At 46.1% G+C, this 18,573-nt stretch overlaps 1 protein-coding gene and 1 non-coding gene across 2 annotated transcripts; both read right to left on the bottom strand.

Moving 5' to 3' along the window:
* Window positions 1-8,122: 8,122 nt before the first annotated feature.
* On the bottom strand, window positions 8,123-8,209 carry TRNAM-CAU (transfer RNA methionine (anticodon CAU)). The gene is given in 2 exon segments: window positions 8,123-8,158; window positions 8,172-8,209. It is a non-coding gene; the product is annotated as a tRNA-Met (tRNA).
* Window positions 8,210-10,465: 2,256 nt separating this feature from the next.
* LOC133923642 (uncharacterized) lies at window positions 10,466-11,189 on the bottom strand. Its single transcript, XM_062368924.1, has one exon. The coding sequence runs from the start codon at window positions 11,097-11,099 to the stop codon at window positions 10,602-10,604; it is 498 nt and encodes a 165-aa protein (XP_062224908.1). The 5' UTR covers window positions 11,100-11,189; the 3' UTR covers window positions 10,466-10,601.
* Between the last annotated feature and the right edge of the window lie 7,384 nt (window positions 11,190-18,573).

Here is an 18,573-nt window from a genome sequence, read left to right as displayed (position 1 = left end):
TGAAATGACGAAGGACAACAGCATGATTTAGTACTACCAGCAAATTCACCTTGGAATTTGGCCTCGCTGTACGCTGTAGAGCGGCGGCTACCGTAGTGGTCAAAAAAGAGATATGTCAGGCTAACACCTCGTTTCTTTAAAAACACTCCTATAGGGTGTAAAAAATATTCCCCGTATCTTGTACTCTATTTTTCTTTATTTTTTATAGTAGAAGTTTTATTAGTTTTTATAGTTATATAAGATAATATAAATGTGTAAAAGTCCGTCTTCGATCTATGTATAACTGAGATGCATATAATAAAAAATATAAGAAAAACAACCGTCCGATTAAATAGAAACACAGTTTTTAAAAAAAGGAAAGCTATGGTAATAGATGTGATATCCGGAGCCTAAAATCCCATTCAAACTACGTAAAGAAGTCCGTACCCACTGCTCTAATCATGTGCCTTCGGTGGTTGCTGAAGCATAGACCGCGAACTTTGGAAAATTAACCACCAATTAGTGGAACGGTATTGTTCAAAAGAAAGTCAAACGGTATATAAATCATGTGAAACAAAAATAATATTGTTAGATTCATAATTCAAAGTACTTCCACATACTATAAGAGAAATTAATAATCAAAATACAATTTAAAAGATAGTACCAAATCAACCCACATATTATATCTTGAAATGGAGAGAATATATTAATCGAGAACCAACCAAACATGAATGGACCAAGTTTAGAAAAAACCCAAAATGTTTGGCTGTTTTCCTATAGATAGATAACATATACTAACGGTGACGGACTACGTGAGAGCTCAGACCTCCTGTCACTGTAGCTACTGTAGCATGACCATGAGAGGTGGGCCCCGGTCCTGGCGCCAGCCCCCACCTCACGCGAAGCCCAGGGAACTCCCGAGACTCCCCTCCGCGAGCTCCAGTCACCGACAGAAAAATACTCTCTACCTCCTTCTCCGGTGGCCACAGGCGCCAACGCCTCTCACCTCTCGCCTCCGCCTCCTCACGCAATGCTACCGACCGAATCCATGCTACCGCCACCAGGACTGAGCCGCCACCTCCCAGCTCCAACTCCCCACCGGAACCGAGCTGCCACCACCCGGATCCACCTCCCCGATGGCGCTGCCTTCTTCTTCGCTCGCTCCGTCCGTCTGCTTCTCGCCCCTTCGCCTTACCCAACCGAGGTCAGCGGCTCGCCTCCTGCCGACGCCGGTGCTGGTCCGCCTCCTAGCCTCCTGGGCTGCTCGGCGTGTGGAGCGCACCGAGCGGGGCCGCGGCGAGGCCGAAGCCGAAGCTGAAGCAGCATGAGAGCTCACGCACCGCGCCCGATCTCGCCCAGATCCACCTCCTCTGCCGCCGGCCAAAGCCACCGGAGCCGCGCCCCACCGGATTCAAGGGGCCGCCACCCGAGCCGCGCCACACTGAGCCACCGTCACGAACTGCTGCGGCAAGTGGCAGCTACAGACTCCACCAGTAGAAGCCATTGAAGGTATGTGTTTTGTTTTTCATCCTGAAACCTCTTATTTTAGAGCTGGATTAGACAGATTTAGGGATTTTAGTGATCAAAAAGAGTGCTATTAGCTGCTTCTGAACGAATTCGAGGGATTAGGCTTTGTAAAGTCGTCGGGTGCTTTTGTTTCTAAAAGTTTAATCAAGTTACCGATCTATTTAAGTGTGCTACCGCCAATTAAGATCTGTTATATGAAGATAGATGCAGCAGCACCTAAATTTATGAACTGCAAGGCTGCCAGCAGCCCCATGTTGAGCTCATTCTGAGCTAATCTTAGTATTCATGTACAAATTCGTTTACTTTGCCGAAGTGGTAATGTGCCAGCACATGTGGCAAGAATCATACTGATTTGGTCAATTTATTGGATTCGTGTGCTCATGTAAAATTTGGTATGTTGTAATTTCGCCCAACTAATTTTACAAGGTATGATGGTTGGGTTCAGATTCTGGATAATTTGGTATACATTTATTTCCATTGACTAATCCTTTTGCATTGTGGCAGATAAATCTTTCATGAGTTCAGCAAACTGCATAGAGGCTAGGAATTGCCCAAACACATCAACAATGTCCCTATCCTATACAACATTCACTTGCAACAGCAATGGAGAAAATTCAGGTTTGATTTCTCAGTTAATTATGATGTATGAACGAACTATGTAAATGGGTATTGTATTCTGAAATCTCAGAGGAAAGCCAAAGCAAGAAAGTTCAGTACAGAAAGAATGTCAAAGTTATTATAATTTATGGAAACAAAGCTAAGCTGCTAGAGATAATATGATTTATCTACACTGAGTTTTCAGCCTCTTGCATCTTCAAAGTTACAATTTACATGATTAGTAGCTTAGCAAAATAAATTTGTTCTATCATTTTAGGTGCAAATTGGTGCCATATTTACAATTTTGTCCTGGTATTGAAGTCTTGTATTAAATAAAAGCTACAGCCACAACATTTCAATGAGTGTAGCTGTAAAATAGCCTAAAAAAGACTCATCTTATCCTTCAAATTAAAACTTACAAATCACACAATATTCCAGCATTATATTTGTTTACATTTGTTCGAAACAGACATAGCGAAGAGTGTCATTCTGCCTAGTTGTCTCTAAAGAAGGCTCAAAACCCAACTCGGGATCTAAGCCAAATGACACTCGGTATGTTACAAAACAATTTTAAGTATCACGTCTTCTTATATGGTGTTATGAGGTACTAACAGAGTTTAAATCTTGTGCCAACTCTATACAGAACAGGAACTTGAAAGAAAACTCAAATCGAAAATTTGTCCTTATTTGTCAAAACAGGGTCTCAGTGTTGACATGTATATGTACGATCCGTATGAATAGATTGTATGAGAAAAACCGTGATCAAACAAGTATAGCTCCTGTTATCCTCTGTACAATCCGGCATATATAGTGCCAGATGTACAGCAAGGATCCTCATTGATTTTTGTGCATCTCTATTTCCAGATCAAAGAGTAGCTACCCCTGCTCCTGCTACAGACATAGAATAAGCCGTTTGCGTTTCCACGGTTCGCGCTGAGAACCGCGGAACAACGAAGCCATATGAAGGTTTGCAAGTCAAACAGCTAGCCCCAACGCCGAAACTTCCCCAGAACCGCAGTCTCTCCAGCTCAAAATACAGATGTTCCGCGACACACGGCATAAATTTCACGTAGAACAAGTCCCAGGTCCTAACCACTGGCAGGTAGAACTACTGGGGAGGCATGAACAATACCTCCACACCTGACGCCGAACCGTCACCAAGAAAATGGTCGTCGTTGAGAACCCAAATTTTTTTAATAAAAAATAATAATTTTTAGCATAAGCCATAAATAGTTTTTAGCAAAAGACTATAAATTTTAGTTGTGCCAACTTTTAAAGGCTAGCAATAAACTAGTCTATTTGTTTCAGTTTATAGTTTCTGAAAAACATAAACTAGCAATAAACTGTGCCAAACAGGACCATCGTCCAATCCATTCTAGCTGTGGCTACTGCATGGGGATGTGCATCGGTGCATACGATGATATTGATATGCACCGATCGCGTGCCAGCATATGCCATGTTTCTGTTAAATGGTCTCCGTCGGCCATGTGGCACCACACACTTAATGAGCCCGAGTCAGAAAAATCCAAAAATAGATAACATATGACACTGTATTTATCAAAATAGACAATATGTTAAAGACAACTTTCCTGAATGGAGAGTTGGATGAGAAGTCTATATGGAACAATCAGATGGTTTTGTAGTAGTTGGTCAAGAAGGAAGGGTCTGTAAGTTATTAAAGTCTTTGTATGGCCTTAAACAAGTACCTAAGCAGAAGTTCGACAGAACTCTCACATCTTAGGGCTTTGCTGTGAATGAAACTGACAGGTGTGTGTACTACCGCCATGGTGGAGGCAAAGGAGTTATTATGTACTTGTATGTTGATGACATACTAATCTTTGATACCAACCTTCATATTATCAAGGAGGTCAAGACTTTCATGGCCCCGAGCATCCTCTCTCGGAACTGACTTCTCTTATCATCGGGGATCTCGGGGACCACTGTTTATGGCTCCGAGCACCCTCTCCCGGAACTTGGCCTTCTCGAGTCATCGGGGAACTCGGGTACTCAGGGACCACTGTGCATGGCCCCGAGCACCCTCTCCCGAGACTTAGTCTTCTCGGACCTCGGGGAGATAACCCCCGAGGGAGGGCGCCACGTGGCACTCTGCTGTCCTGGCCTCGGGACTCGGGAACCCCTGGTTCTCGTGTCACCTACAGCGCCAGTTGCCAGGAGGGGAAGTGATTCAACTTCAGGAGATAAAGGGATTATTGGAATTATTGGGTCACCCCATTTAATCCTCTCATCAATTATAAGGAGATGAAACACTTCAGCTTCCTTGCTCGTGCCTATATAAGGACGAGTCCCGCGCACATTGAAATTAAGTCTTCAAGTTTTCTCCCTCATTCCATTGTTTTGTTATTGCTACATAAGTTTCTCCATACCTGCTTCAGCGTGCACCAGAGTTAGAGAGAGCAGGCCTCCGGAATCCCGCCTTTGAGATCCTGCATCGGGAGAAGGCAAATAAGGCTTTTGGGGAGCACTTTTTCGTGTGATAACTCACGTTCGTCTATGTCTGTTCGCGCACGACTTCGTACTACTTCATCTACACCGACCACACAGTGTACGACTACATCTTCTACAACAAGCAAACAACTACGTCATGGCAGACATCACCAATGGTACCACTGAAGTCAACAATAGTACAATTGTGACCTTCCCTGCAAAATATTACGTATGTCTTGGAAATCCTTCTATTCGTGCTTTGTTTTGGCCATGTCCTGGAAACTAGCACTTCTAAACTATTGCAGAATATTTTGATGATGATTCACATCATATTTAGAGATATTCTAATGTTTAAGTGTACTAGCATGCCTAGTCTGTGTAGGAATATCTATTTAATCCAACTTACTAAAAAATATTCATGTCATATCTAATTTTTTTTTTGGATTAGTTTCACTCGGAAACTATTTAATAGTTCAACAGAAGGTGACACTGAGTGCAGACGTAGGATGGACTACCAATGAGCTCATCTTCTTGTTACTCCTCCGATCCGCCTCTCCTTCTTTCTCTTTCTCTCCCTCGTACCTCTCCTTTTTCTTTATGGAACACTATAGGGTAGGGGGGTCTATGGAAAACCACAGGGTAGGGGCTTTCAGCCCCCCCCCCCTCTTGAAAATCCGCCCTTGTGACACCCTAGGTCACACCGGACATTACTCATAAAATCAGAAGCCTAATGTAGTGTAGATAAGAGAATGTTTGGAAGTTTCAGGTCAAAGTATTGTGCAGCTCTAAGAGCATCTTCAAGATCATCTTTATTTGACTCTCTCTAGCCAAATACATCCCCTTTCATCCCCTACTTTTGGAGAGCGACTCCCGTTCCCTATCCTCCGGCACCCGCCCTCCAGTGACCACCCTTCCTCCCGCCCTGGTGTCCCGTGCCCAGCCGCCCACCCTCCTGCGTCACCCTCGAGCTGGTCCCTGAAATCGATGAAGTTGGACTTTCTAGGACTCGGCTCGCCGATGATGACCTCAACTACCGCAGGTGGCCACCCTCCGCTCCGACAGCCCCAGGACATGACCTTTGCAGTAAGAAACCTCAAATTCAGGACCGAATCATCCCCAAAGGCGGGGCTTTCATCCAGGATCCTCGAACCATAGACCAAATTAGCAGCGAACAAGGGCCAATCAGCCGGTCGGCCGCCACTAACAGGACCAAGATTGGATTTTGATGGCGGAGTCATGAAACCTTTGACTAGTGGGAGCAAACATCAAAGCCCGAGAATCTCCCCTGCTTGCAATGCAGCTGCCGTCTCCTCCTCCCCACCAACTTAGCCTCTAGGACGTAGGAGCTAGGATTCATACAGTACCAAGCCCTACCACTTGTAGCCTTGTACTAATACTGAGATGATATAAGGGAGCTGGGAGCTAGGACATGGAACAACAGAGGAGGGAGGACAAGAGAGAGAATGAAATGCTTGTGTGCAGGTGACGGGTGTGACCGGGATAGCCGTAGCAGCAGGAGCAGTAGGCGGGCGGGGCCATTGAAGGGATCGGTGACATCCTAAGAAGGGGGTGAATTAGGATATTTAGAATATATTCGGCTCCAAAAACTACACAAGATAAACCTATATCAATTTCTATGTAAATATGTTCTAGACTTATTTAGTGTGTCTACTCTACCGATCAAAGCGCTTGCAACTTATTTAAGAAGGTAAATTGCAAAAATGTAAATACAAAAACGTAAATAAGATAGAGAGAGCAAACTCGGCACAAGGATGTTTATCCCGTGGTATCGATGGCATTAATGTCACCCCTAGTCCACATTAGAGCTCCACAAAGGATATACTCACGGTCGGCACCTAGTCACGGCTCTTGAGCCACCAAGTCACAAAGACAATGCCTCCACCCGGATGAGCCACCAAGTCACCAAGGCAAGATCTCACCGCTAGCCTCTCTTCCGATTCCTTGCTACCATGATCACTTCAAACTTTGAGCCACCAAAGCAATGGTCTCTACGTCCCCGTATACGCTTCTCGTCTCTGCTCCACACTATATCAGAGGGTCAACAAGTTTTAGCCACTAGTGCCAAAATGCCAGCAAGTCACCAAGAATCTAAGACTCCGACGTACCACTTAGTGCAAGCTAGGATCACTCTTTGATCCATCTTTCAAGCTGCAGCACCTAGCTACAACTCACTCTAAGTACTAAACACTCTCAAATCTTATGCTTAATTGCCTTAGATAATCACTTTAAGTATTTTGGTGGCTTTGATGTCTTCTCAAGTGTATATGAGCTTCCTCAAGACTCCAACAACATGCCACACCTTCAAATAATTGAGTGAGGGTATTTATAACCTCAAACCCGCGCACTAACTGTTAACCCAACGGTTCAGAAAAGTTGTTGACACCAGATAATCCGGTGAGAACAATAGTACTAACACCAGATCATCCGATGAGTATACTCTCACAAACTAGCCGTTGGAACCCCACTCAAGACTCTGTGAACAACAGACACTCCAGTATATACTTAATCTCCATCATCAGACTATCCAGTGTTATCCTAAGCCATCCAAGCTTGTCCTTCTTCTCTATGTAAATTGCTCTGATAAAAGTATCCGGTGTACATCACTTTATCACCAGACTATCTGGTATCTTGAACTTAGTTCTTTAACATTTGGCACCCTCTCTTTGTAAATTAGTCTGGTGTTAAGCCTCCGGTGTGTACAACATATACACCGGACCTTCCGGTATGTTGATCTTCTATCTTCCACGGCTGCAACATTCTCTGGTAGAAATGCTCTGATATGTATCTTCCTATGATCACCAGATTATCTGGTGGGTTGTTCCATTATGCCTTCGGCAAAAAAACACTCTGGTATTACCATGCTTTGATCATCGGACTATCTGGTGAGGTTTAGCCTTCATTCTTTAGCACGACACATTTCTCTAGAAGAATTACTCTGGTGAGCACACTTGCTAATCATCGGAACTTCTGGTGAGGTCTTCAGGCCTCTCTCCCCCTTTATCAAATATGCTCCGGTGAGCTCAATATCAACAGCACTGGACTATCCGGTAAGGCAAATCTTCTTATGACTTCTTTAATTTGAGCAAACTTTGTCCCGGCTATGATGACTTCTTCATGTATTGCATATATAAGATCTACTAACATATATTCTTGACAAATATGTTAATCTTATTAATTATATTATCATTAATCACCAAAATCACAATCATAACTTAATAAGACCATTTTCACTATAGTCGTATGTGCGTGTGTATGATGGTGGGGTTCACTCGTCGGTGCCACATGAGTGAAAATATAGAAAATGAGATATCCAGAGTTTATTGGAGAGAGAAAATTTAAGAAAAAAAAATATTTTTAAGAAGACTCTCAGTATGAGAATATAAAAGATAGGCTGCAGAGAGTCGTTTCAAGATGCTCTAATTCCATATGTGCATAACATCTCAGACAATGTGCTATGCGTCTTGGAAACGAAAAAAGAAGAAGAGAGAAACGGCTTTGCCCGAGCCGGACCAAGCCCATAGGCAAACAGAAAGATCGGGAAGAAAAAAAATGCTGGGGTGAGAGAGGCTCGAACTCTCGACCTCAGGATCACTCGCTTCAGCTATGAGACCTACGCGCTAGCCAACTGCGCCACCACCCCGTTGTGATTGCAATCCCGAACTTTACAACTTGATAATTAATAGAGCCCACGTATTGGATCTTGGCAGGTTGAGTTCTCTTTTTTGTTTTAAAAAAAACGAAATACTCCCTGCTGTAATTTTCATTTAAAAAGAAGAGAGACAAGAGTTTGAGGATAGAATGTAAAAAAAGAAAATCTATTAGAGACTCCCTAGCCAACTATTCATGCCTAATTTTAAGGACTATTTAGCTCTGTGTGCTTGAGATTCGAACTCCCACCTCTCAATTTTCATGCGTCTGCTTTGTGGTTTAGTGCCCACTGGAGTGGGCATGCATGTGTTTGCCAACAAGACCAATACTGCTATAGTTCAAATGAATTGTACTAAAATATTTGCGTGCTATCTTACGGGTTGAATTAGTTAACGTGGCATCTTTTTTATAGGCAGAGTTATAGTTCTGAAGATAGGAATTAGTTCACATGAAACAATTTGATTCTTGAAGGAATTGAAACAAAATATTACAAATTAGGAATCAGAAGAGATAAAACTTTTCCGCGTTTGAACGGGACTGTGCAGTGACAGACCGGATCAAAATTTTAGGTGGAGACAAAAGACAATCTTATGGCCCAGCACTGGCGGTCACCGTCCCTCCTTAACCACGACCCCACTTGTGCGCCGGCACCAAATGCTGCCTTTGGAATGTGCTCCGCCCCAACGCGCCCCCCTCTACGGCCTCTCACACCATGGTGCTCTGGCCTCCGACGGCCAGAGTTGAAGGAACAAAATGAACTTTTTTTTCCTCAACTTTGAGGCGATCTGTTGTGGTGTTTGATGCCAAATGTCTCTTTTTCACCTGACGCCAAAAAGCTTGGCTCGTTGCAATTTGGATCCAATTCCGCCCATTTGGATTAACGCGAATATACGGTACAATGTGGAGTGCCGGTAGGCCCACTAATGTTCGCCTGGCGGACGAAAGAAGCGGTCCGCTTGGGCCATCCAAATTTACGTAGCCGATTGTGGCCACGATCCAAATTGGTCCCTTGCAGATATTGCCCGCCGTCACAGCCACCCGGTAGGAGGCAGGCAGCCAAGTATGGCGAACTGGAACTTCCCACGGTCCGCTGCTCTCTCCTAACGAGCAGCTTTCACGCCGTAGCTCCCCGGAGCGCCGCCGATTCCGGCCGCCGGCTACAACCTTCCCTCAGAGTCATCGCCGTGGCTTTCGCACGCATCTCATTGCCCTGCCTGGCGTCGCTGAACAATGCAGCAACCACAGCCTCTTCACAGTTTTCGGCTTTTGGTGCATCTTCAGCAACTGAACCACGTCAATTGCACATTCCTCCATGTTTGCACCCAACTCTGTTTCTGAAAATGGTTCCGTCCGATCAATGCACGACATTCTGCATTTTCCTGATTTCAACCGTGCATTGTTTCTTTGGAAAATGCTCGTAGAATGGTCACGGCCTGAATACTCGCCCTGTTCCATTGGGTTTCTTCACTAGTCGAAACCAGCACGAGTGCACGCGAGCAAGATCAGACATCACCACGGAGTACTCACTTGAGTAAAACATCCAGTGGTGCGTGGGCAGCGCAGCAGAAAGGCACTGAAAGGCGACCATAGTTGCCACTGGTCACGTTTCTTCGTCTGAATACACTCCGGCAGCAATCATGGCAGGCCACGGCTACCGTCCTGGCAGCAGACGCCGTGCAGAAATCAACAGGCAGCAGGAAAGCGCGCGAACGACGCAGCGTGCGTGCATACATGCATGCCAACGCTTTCACTTTCTAGGACCAAACGATCTTCGCACGGGCCACGAGAGCTCATCGCACGCATCGACAGAGCTGGATCCAGCGGAGCATACCAGCAACGACGACGATGCGAACGAAGCATCTGCGGCCGCGCTTGACGAGGAAGAGAACGAGCATTGGCCCCAACCGAACCCGGCCAGACACACGAAAACCATCGGAATGTCCTGCGCTGCCCGGCAAGCCGGACGGTGACGCGAGAGGCACACAGGGCACGAGGCATTGAGACGGGCATGCATGCGCGTACGACGCCCCGTGCCACGAATTCAATCCCGTGCGCTCGTTGCATGCATGCGTGCACGATTGCGACTGTACAGTGCGATGCGCTGTGTAGCTATAACTCGTCAGATCAGAAAGATCGATTTTTTTTTACCAAAAATTAGAAAGATCAATTTCGATGTCTTCGAAAAAATCAGTAGCACACAAAATGGAAGCCACTAACATATTCACATTCTGTCTATAATTGCAATCTGTAAGGCCCAAAGCAAGCGAGATTACATAATATTAACAGATTTTATTAGCAAATTAGCGCAAGTGACAACAAACTCAGCCACATTCTCAAAGAAAAGAAACTACCCGAACTGATCGCCATCCGTAGATCCATCCATCTCACCGCGCGCTTGACTTCTGATGGTGCAGCGCCTTGATCTTCCCGGGGATGAGCCTCCCCCACACTCCCGCCTTCGAGGCCCCATTGGCATGCGCCGCCGCCGCCGACACCGATCTCGACCTCGCCAATGCCACCGCGTCGTCGTACTCCTCCTCCACATCCCTGCATGCCGCGGCCGCCGCCGGCTTCCGGAACGACACCCAGCCCCAGACCCTCGACTTGGGCCGACTCTGATCGTCGCCAACGGCGGACGCGGCGACAGAGCGCGAGCGCGCGACCCGGCGCTCCCGCTCGATGAGGCTGTGGACCCTGCCGAGCTCGCTGCCGAAGGCCGCGGAGGACGAGGAGGAGGGGGAGGACGCGCAGGGGCAGGGGCAGTGCCGTGGGCAGGCGCAGTCGGGGCAGAGGCGGAGGAGGCGATCGCGGAGGCAGTGCGGGCACACGCCGCCCAAGGGCAGGGCCGGGTGCCTCCGGCAGCGCCACTCGTCGCCGGCCATCGCTAGCTCCCCACCGCCCGATCCGTGCGTGCGGTTTTGGAGGGCAACGGGGTCACGGGAGGCAGTGCGTCCGCTCGTGGTCGAGATCGAGAGAGGGACGCGCGGAGGCAGAGGAGCCCGACACTCTTATACGCGGCGGGGCCAGAGGCAAAATGGAGCGGCGTTTTGGCACGATGGAATGTGAAGGGGCACCGAGTTTGGGGTTATTTACGAGAACACCATTTAGGACATGAACAAAGCTGCCGCCGCACCGCGTGGCACGTTGGAGTCAGCACTGTGTGCTATTGTCGGGGAGTAACGGTACGACGGGTTCACCATTCACATGCTCCCTGTCTCCTATACGTGGGAGTATGACAAGCAGATTCTTCTTAAAACAAAAATATTCTCATTTCACTCTGAATCAAGTTCATTCGAAACCCAACTCCACAGTTTCTACCATTAGTAGCGCACAACCAAATCCGTTTCCAGTTCCACAGCTAGTTCATTTAAACTCCAATCATCGCACATTATTTTCCAAAATAATTGGATAAGATAATAGAAATATGACTTCAGACCAAAGGCTCTGCTCCGCTTTATAGAAAGCATCACATTTCACGTTAGGAAATTCAACTTACAGAGAGAGCGGCTACAGAAAGTGATCAGAACAAACTCTACCGAAGGAACTCTAACTAAACAACCTCTAGCAATCCACAACTGTAAGCAACCTCAAAAGAGAAATGAACTTTCAGCCAAAAAGAAAACCAGCAAACAAATATGTCCAAAAACACCAAAAGCTAGAAAGCGACAGGACTATCCAATTCCTGGTAGTCTCGCGTAACCAAGTGCTGTTGTTAATAGAAATATAACTTCCGACCCAAACTTAAATGATCTCGATGTACATCCGCACTCTTAACCAAGCTAGGTCCAGTGATGCATCAACACTTTTTTTTATGCATCTTCAGTTGGTGGGCAGCGGTACAGTCACGGGCCCCCTGGTAGGTGCCAGCACATGGCGACGGCTCTATACTCAAATGCGCACGGCGCACCGTCCAAGCCGCCGGCGCCGCCGTCAGACATTGTACCGGCGGCAACGACGGTCCAGCGCTAACCTAATCCAGGACCAGTTCGTGCGCGACGATGGTAAAGAAGATCGCGATCTCGGCCACGTTGTTCTGCGTGGTTCTTGTGTTGGGGGCAGGCCGCCGCACGGTTATTTTTTTGTTGAGATTTGATGCATGTTTTTGGTGGTTAGCTGCTTAACCAACTGGTGATCCCGGAATATGAAATGAAATGGTGTGGTCGGACTAATCAACTGCTTTCTTCTTCAACGTTTTCTTGAAGCACAAAACGCTGATCTATAATTACATGTTTCAGTCATGAGAACAAAGGGGATATTATGCATTTGTGCTAGTGTGCTTCAATCGAAGGGACACGAATCACACGATAACAGATGCGCCAATTTTTTTATCTGTTCACGGGCTCGGTCCGCTTCCGACATACAAGCCCAGCCCATCGTCACAACTTGGCCCATCATGTCTCTCTCTTACGTGATGCTGGCTTGGGCCAAATTGATCTGTTCCGATCTAGTACTCGGCTTTCCTCCTCCTTTTTCTTTTCTCTGTTTTCAGTACGAGAAATTTCGTAGGCCACGACGACATCCTAGGTCCTTGCCAACCAGTGTTTCACGCTTCACGTGTTCTCCTAGACTACTACTAGTAGTGTTCTCCTAGACTAGTACTAGTAGAACTATCATCGCTCGTCTCTTCGGTCTCTAGCAATCTTTTCTTTTCATTGCAATAATGACACACAAGAACACAGTTACACACCATCGCGCACGCATGTCATGCTCCCTCACCCGTGAGTGCATCTCATATTAGGTGCCTAAAAATAAATCACTAAAAGTACACTCACATGCATATAAATCGTGTACACCAATATTTAAACTCTGATGAATAAAGTCGTACTCTTACGTTTTCACCCTCGGTCTCCAACAATCTGATTGTGTCTCTCCGAGAAATATGACATTCTAGTCCATCAAATGATCAAATCTCAAATACATTTCAATCCATGGTGATAAAAACGCAACTACAGAATCTTGGATAGATCACGCTCTCCAACCGAACTCGAGAACAGCAGATGAACTGTGCTCTGTGAGGAAGGAGTCGACCCAGAAAAAACGATCGCACGAGCAGACGAACAGAACCGCACTTGCTTGCCCCGCACTCCTCGCTGGTGACTGGTGCCTCCGCTGTTGCAGCCGAGTGGTGACAAAACGCCGGTGCAGAAAGGCTTCCCCCCAACAAGACGGCAGCCGTCCCCTTCCCAACCAAACCGGTCGCCTACGCAAACCTGACCACAGGCTCGTACCCACCCCGCCGACCCGGCCCCTCATCATAGCTGCCTGAGGTCCGGTGCAAATGCGATGGAGGCCACAGGCTTTCGTGCTTCAGAGCGTGCGCGCCCCACCGTTCGGTTCACGCACCTGCATTCCGGGCATCCAGTCCGTTCCGCACCTTAGCCTTCGCAGCGTCACGCGACACGTGCTGCTCGGCGGGGACTAGGAAGAGAGGAAATGGAGAATATGCGTGTTCCCTGGCACAGTGATGATTCCGAGCATCGATGCGGGGAACACACCTAGATCAGCACCAAGTCAATTATCCACAGCACTAGTACTAGTATTTTGGTCGATTCGGGGAGCTTGATGGATGGGCGGCGGGCTTGAGGGCACCGAACTCCCCGAGTTGTCGCATTCTGGGCGTTGGCATGAAGCGGGCTCGGGGAGGGCGGCGAGCGTGGCGTGGGTGTCACTGCGCGTCCGAACTAAGCTACCGGCTCGCACAGTAGCTATGACTTTCTTGCTCCTCGTCTTCTAGCTCGCACCATATACCTCCGGGTTGTTTTCTTTGCTCGACCGTTTTCTAAGAGAGACGTGCACGTTTGACTCCCGATTTGGTTTGCATCTTGGAACCGTGTTTTGTTGAGGTGCGATGTTCATGTTCCTTGAGGCCGGAGGCCAAGCTATACAATTTACTAATTCATGACCAAATGAGTCAAAAGAATAAGCCGAATAAAGCTAACGAGATTGTTACTTTGTTAAGTTTCGTATCTATTACTTTTTTTTTGCTAAAGGGGCTAGAAGCCGATTATATTATACTACCTCAGTTTATTTTAACTTATCATCATATTTTAGTGTAGCAAATTTGACTGTACAAATGAAGATTTATAGATATTTATAAGCAGAAGCGGAGGTAGTAGTGGAGGAAGCATCGTGCTTACATCCCTGATTTGCACATAGCACCCTGGGAAAGCAAGAAATTACAGCACAGTCCACAAACAAAGCTTCCCAGTTACAACTTTTTCACAAAAGACCCTAGAAAACACAGAATATGCTCGTAAGCATAATCAGGTCTCCGCCATCACAGGCCATGCTTTCGCCGCCCACCACCTCACCAAAGATAGAGATGAAGCACTCTGACAGGTGCCAAGAAGCCACATCCAAGGAGTTCGATGAGACCTCCAAACATTAGTATGCCGCAAATATCTCCCTTCTGACGTGCATCAGTCGTCGTCGTCAAAACCATAGAAAGTCAAAAAAACTGGTATCGTCAAAATTGACAGCCCAGGTAGCAAATCCCAACCAAGGGAAAGCGAATCTAACCAGCCCTTCCAAAAAAGGCTGAGAAAGCTAACCTGTAGAGCTTGTCCTCGGATATCCGTGCAGGAGCCGCTGCAGTCAACGGAGACGAAAAAGAAGGGCAAAAGTCCCAGCCGGATATATCAAACTGGGAAAACTTAATCATAACCTAATAAGATCTAAACTAGAAAGTATGAGTATGTACACCAGTCACCGATCTAGTGGCTCCTCACCCCCTTCCCGCACTAAAATGGTTGTCAGAGGCGAGAAGGAGGCAGCGAAATAGATGGTGGATTGCCCATCGCCTTTCGGTCACCCTCAAGTACCGTGGCACGGGGAAAAGGGACGTACTAGGACTCTCTCAACCTCAGAAGTTTTGCGTGGTTGTGCAAATGGCCACTTCGTATCTATTACTCTCTGAGATCGTTATAACGTTTTGTGTACTCAGCGTTTTCTTGCATGTACTTAGCTTAGCTAGTACAAATGGAGACAAAGATGAGGCTCATTCTTGAAATCGCTCTAAGTGTGAATCTTAATGCCACTCCTAATACTAATTTTTTAGATATTAATTACGTGTCTACATAAGTAAAAAATGTGTTGTAAGTAAATTAAAGATAAAAGAGAAAAACTTATTTCTTAAAAAAAACTAACTATGTGAGTAATGCTAACTGATTGTGAGACAATAAATTATTTTAGAAGATTTTAAAAAATTAGCCAGACATATGTATCTATTAAATACTTATTTTTTAATATCAATTTTTTATTTTCTCTTCTGTTAGACATCACATAAGAAACAAATCATTAAGAATAGCCTAGCAATCTTTTCTTTGAAACGTCGTTAATAGATAAAAAATACTCCCTCAATTTTAAAATAAATGACGTTTTTAGACTCTTCTACAATATTCTAAATATATACTCCGTAATTATTGGGGGAAAGTCTCTAACAATAAATCTGCGGTGTACTGCACAATGGGCTAGTTGATTCTTGTTTCTTGTGGAGGGATCAAATTGATGGGAAAATTATCTATGTTCAATCTTCTTATGATATAATAGTCTTACGTTTATATTTTTTCTTATGAATAGAATGGACTACTTTTTCTCCAATCCCCTTTTACAAGTTAGATCCCCTTTTTTATATAACAGGGGAAAAGAAGAGCATACAAATGGATAAAGTCAAACCTTGTAGCAGACCTATTTCGAACTCATCATGATGAGGATAAGCACGCATAACCTACTCTGGTCATCATGCAAGTCCTATCCTGTCCGTCGAACGCTATCATACTCACCTACGAGGTTATTCTATAACATTAAATGCTACGAAATGAGTTGCTTCAACTTTATCTCCGTCCACGACCATGCTCGCCTTAAAGAGGTGTTTGAGGAAGGAAAAAACTTATGTGAATAACGTTTAATATGATTTGACTGATTATGTGAGTATATGTGTCTTGTGATCCGCATGGACTAATCATATGGTCTTATCCTTCGATCAAAGGCTAGTCAACTGGGCTCTGTCTTAGTCGCGTGATGAGGACGTGATCTTAAGAATATCAGCCACCAGCTAATATTTGGCAATATGATGACCGCTAAGTAGGACACCCCTTATCTATTATGCTAACAATAATATTCTATAATTTTGATATCACTTTAGTCAAACCTTTTCAATCTTACTATTCTACTAAGTGACTTACTTTTCGGTATAAGTCTTATTTTCTATATAATTAATGATATTAAATAAGATAAAATAATTATTTTATTTCTTACATTAATGCTTGTAGTTTAAAATGTCATCTATTTTTGATACGGAAGAGGTACGAGCTTTAACAATCCTTAAAGTTCACATTGAACTGCAGTTATTTGCCGTTACAGTGAAGACCTCGGCAGCTTGTAACCGATGCTTCAAAGCTTCCTTGAGCTCTGAGACCTGCGGCTTCAGTTGCAAGCAGTGACGCCTTGAACAGATAAAAAAACGATGAAATCTTTAGAAAAAGCTGTCATGACTCATGACAGGCTCGCCGTTGGAGCAAACCGCGAGGACCAGGGTAGGTGGCACGGCCGGAGGCGGGAGTCCCGAGGCGGGATGATGTTCCCGGCCTGTGGACGCGAAGCGCGCCAGAAGGTTCACCCAACAAACGTGGCAGAATCGGAGGACGGCGCGCACCGGGGTGGGCGAGGCCTTGCCCGTCGATTCCTTGCCATGTGCGCGGGCGACACGTGAGGCCGCGCACGAACCCCCAGGCCCCTCGCGTGGCGGCTCCCCGGCCGTCAGTCACCTCACGAACAGGGGCTGATGCCCTCCCTCCAGGCTTGGTTTGTTCTACGGAACGGTGCCGTCGCCGGGTCAGACTTGCTGACTTGGTTTGCTTTCGTCTATTTTTCTAAAAAAATATAAATATTTAAAAATACATAATATTAATAAAGTTTGTTTCATGAGGAACTTAATAATATAAAATTTTCAAATATTTATAAATTATTTTGAGATAAAATAAATTATGAAATTTACTACGGTAAAGGATGATGATAAATAAAAACAAACGGAGGCAGTATAATCTTCAGAGCACCTTATCTGGAAGCAGAATTATTAGTTCGAAGAGTTGACTCACAGATGCTACGTTTTGCTTCGGTCAACAGTCGCTCGTGCCATATGCGGAAGAACGATGCCCGGTCTGGACTTTGCATCGCACGACGTGATCAAAAGCATGCCGCGCAGTTGTACAGGTCCATCAACAGCACCAATTTCTAGTAGTTACGACTCGGCACATCTACACGAGCAACAGACTCCTGTACAGCCGTAATTCGAGACAAGGTAGTGGACTGGGCGTGCAGAGTCCCGATCAAGCTTATTAAGAGTGAGTGAGCATTCGTCCGCAGATTTGACGGGGCAGACAGATTTGTCACCAATTTCTAGTAGTTACGACTCGGCACATGTACACGAGCAACAGACGCCTGTACAGCCGTAATTCGAGACAAGGTAGTGGACTGGGCGTGCAGAGTCCCGATCAAGCTTATTAAGAGTGAGTGAGCATTCGTCCGTAGATTTGACGGGGCAGACAGATTTGTCAAGTCGTCGCTTGCAAGGGAAGCACCCGCCGTGTCAGCCAACCCGGAAGTTGCATCGCCATTGCCACACCGAGGAGAGAGAGAAACGATGGCGGAAAGCACCGAGAAGCCAGCCGCGGAGACGAGGACACGGCGGTTAACTAATCCATGCGACAGGCAAGGCCGCGCACACGTCGCGCGGCGCCAGAATAGCCATTCCTCCCTCGAGCAATCGATCACTCCATCATGGCGTGACGACCTCGCTAGCGACCTCTCGCTGTAGTTTATTATTGCTACAGTCTATTTCGGCCATCCCGAGAGCGAACCGGCGGTGACCTCGTTCTTGTTGCTTCTCCGATCCCTTTGCTGGACCCTGACGGCTGCCTGAAATGCTGGCTTACTCATGCCGTGTCAGCTAACGATTGCACTGGAAGGCCGCTAAAATAATGCCGTATTTGCTTGTCCGTATACGGGAGGTGCTGGATTGCCCGGCATGTTCTGCAAATGTCCGCATCCTCTCCATCACAAAAGTCTCCCAAGGGGAAAAAAGAGATTCTTCGTCATCTGTTTTACTGAAGCAGAAAGTCCAAAGAAGACTTTGGCTTCGCCTCTGTTAACCGTGCCTTTCTACTGCTGATTTCAGATGAAATCAACCCAACAGACAAATAGTCAAACGTTAATCGATCCAGAGGTAGCATAGAATGCGATCAAATAGCTGCGAACATGTTCAGTAATCCTCCTGGTCTGATCGGTTCGTTCGAAACGACTGCTCAATTGAGCTTGAAGTTATGATGCTCCGAACCGAGCATGGGTGCATGTTTCATT

The sequence above is a fragment of the Phragmites australis genome, chromosome 7, assembly GCF_958298935.1.
Source record: "Phragmites australis chromosome 7, lpPhrAust1.1, whole genome shotgun sequence".
In the NCBI taxonomy this organism is placed as follows: domain Eukaryota; kingdom Viridiplantae; phylum Streptophyta; class Magnoliopsida; order Poales; family Poaceae; genus Phragmites; species Phragmites australis.
Note: the sequence above shows the minus strand (reverse complement) of the source record. Positions and strands in the feature narration are given on the sequence as shown.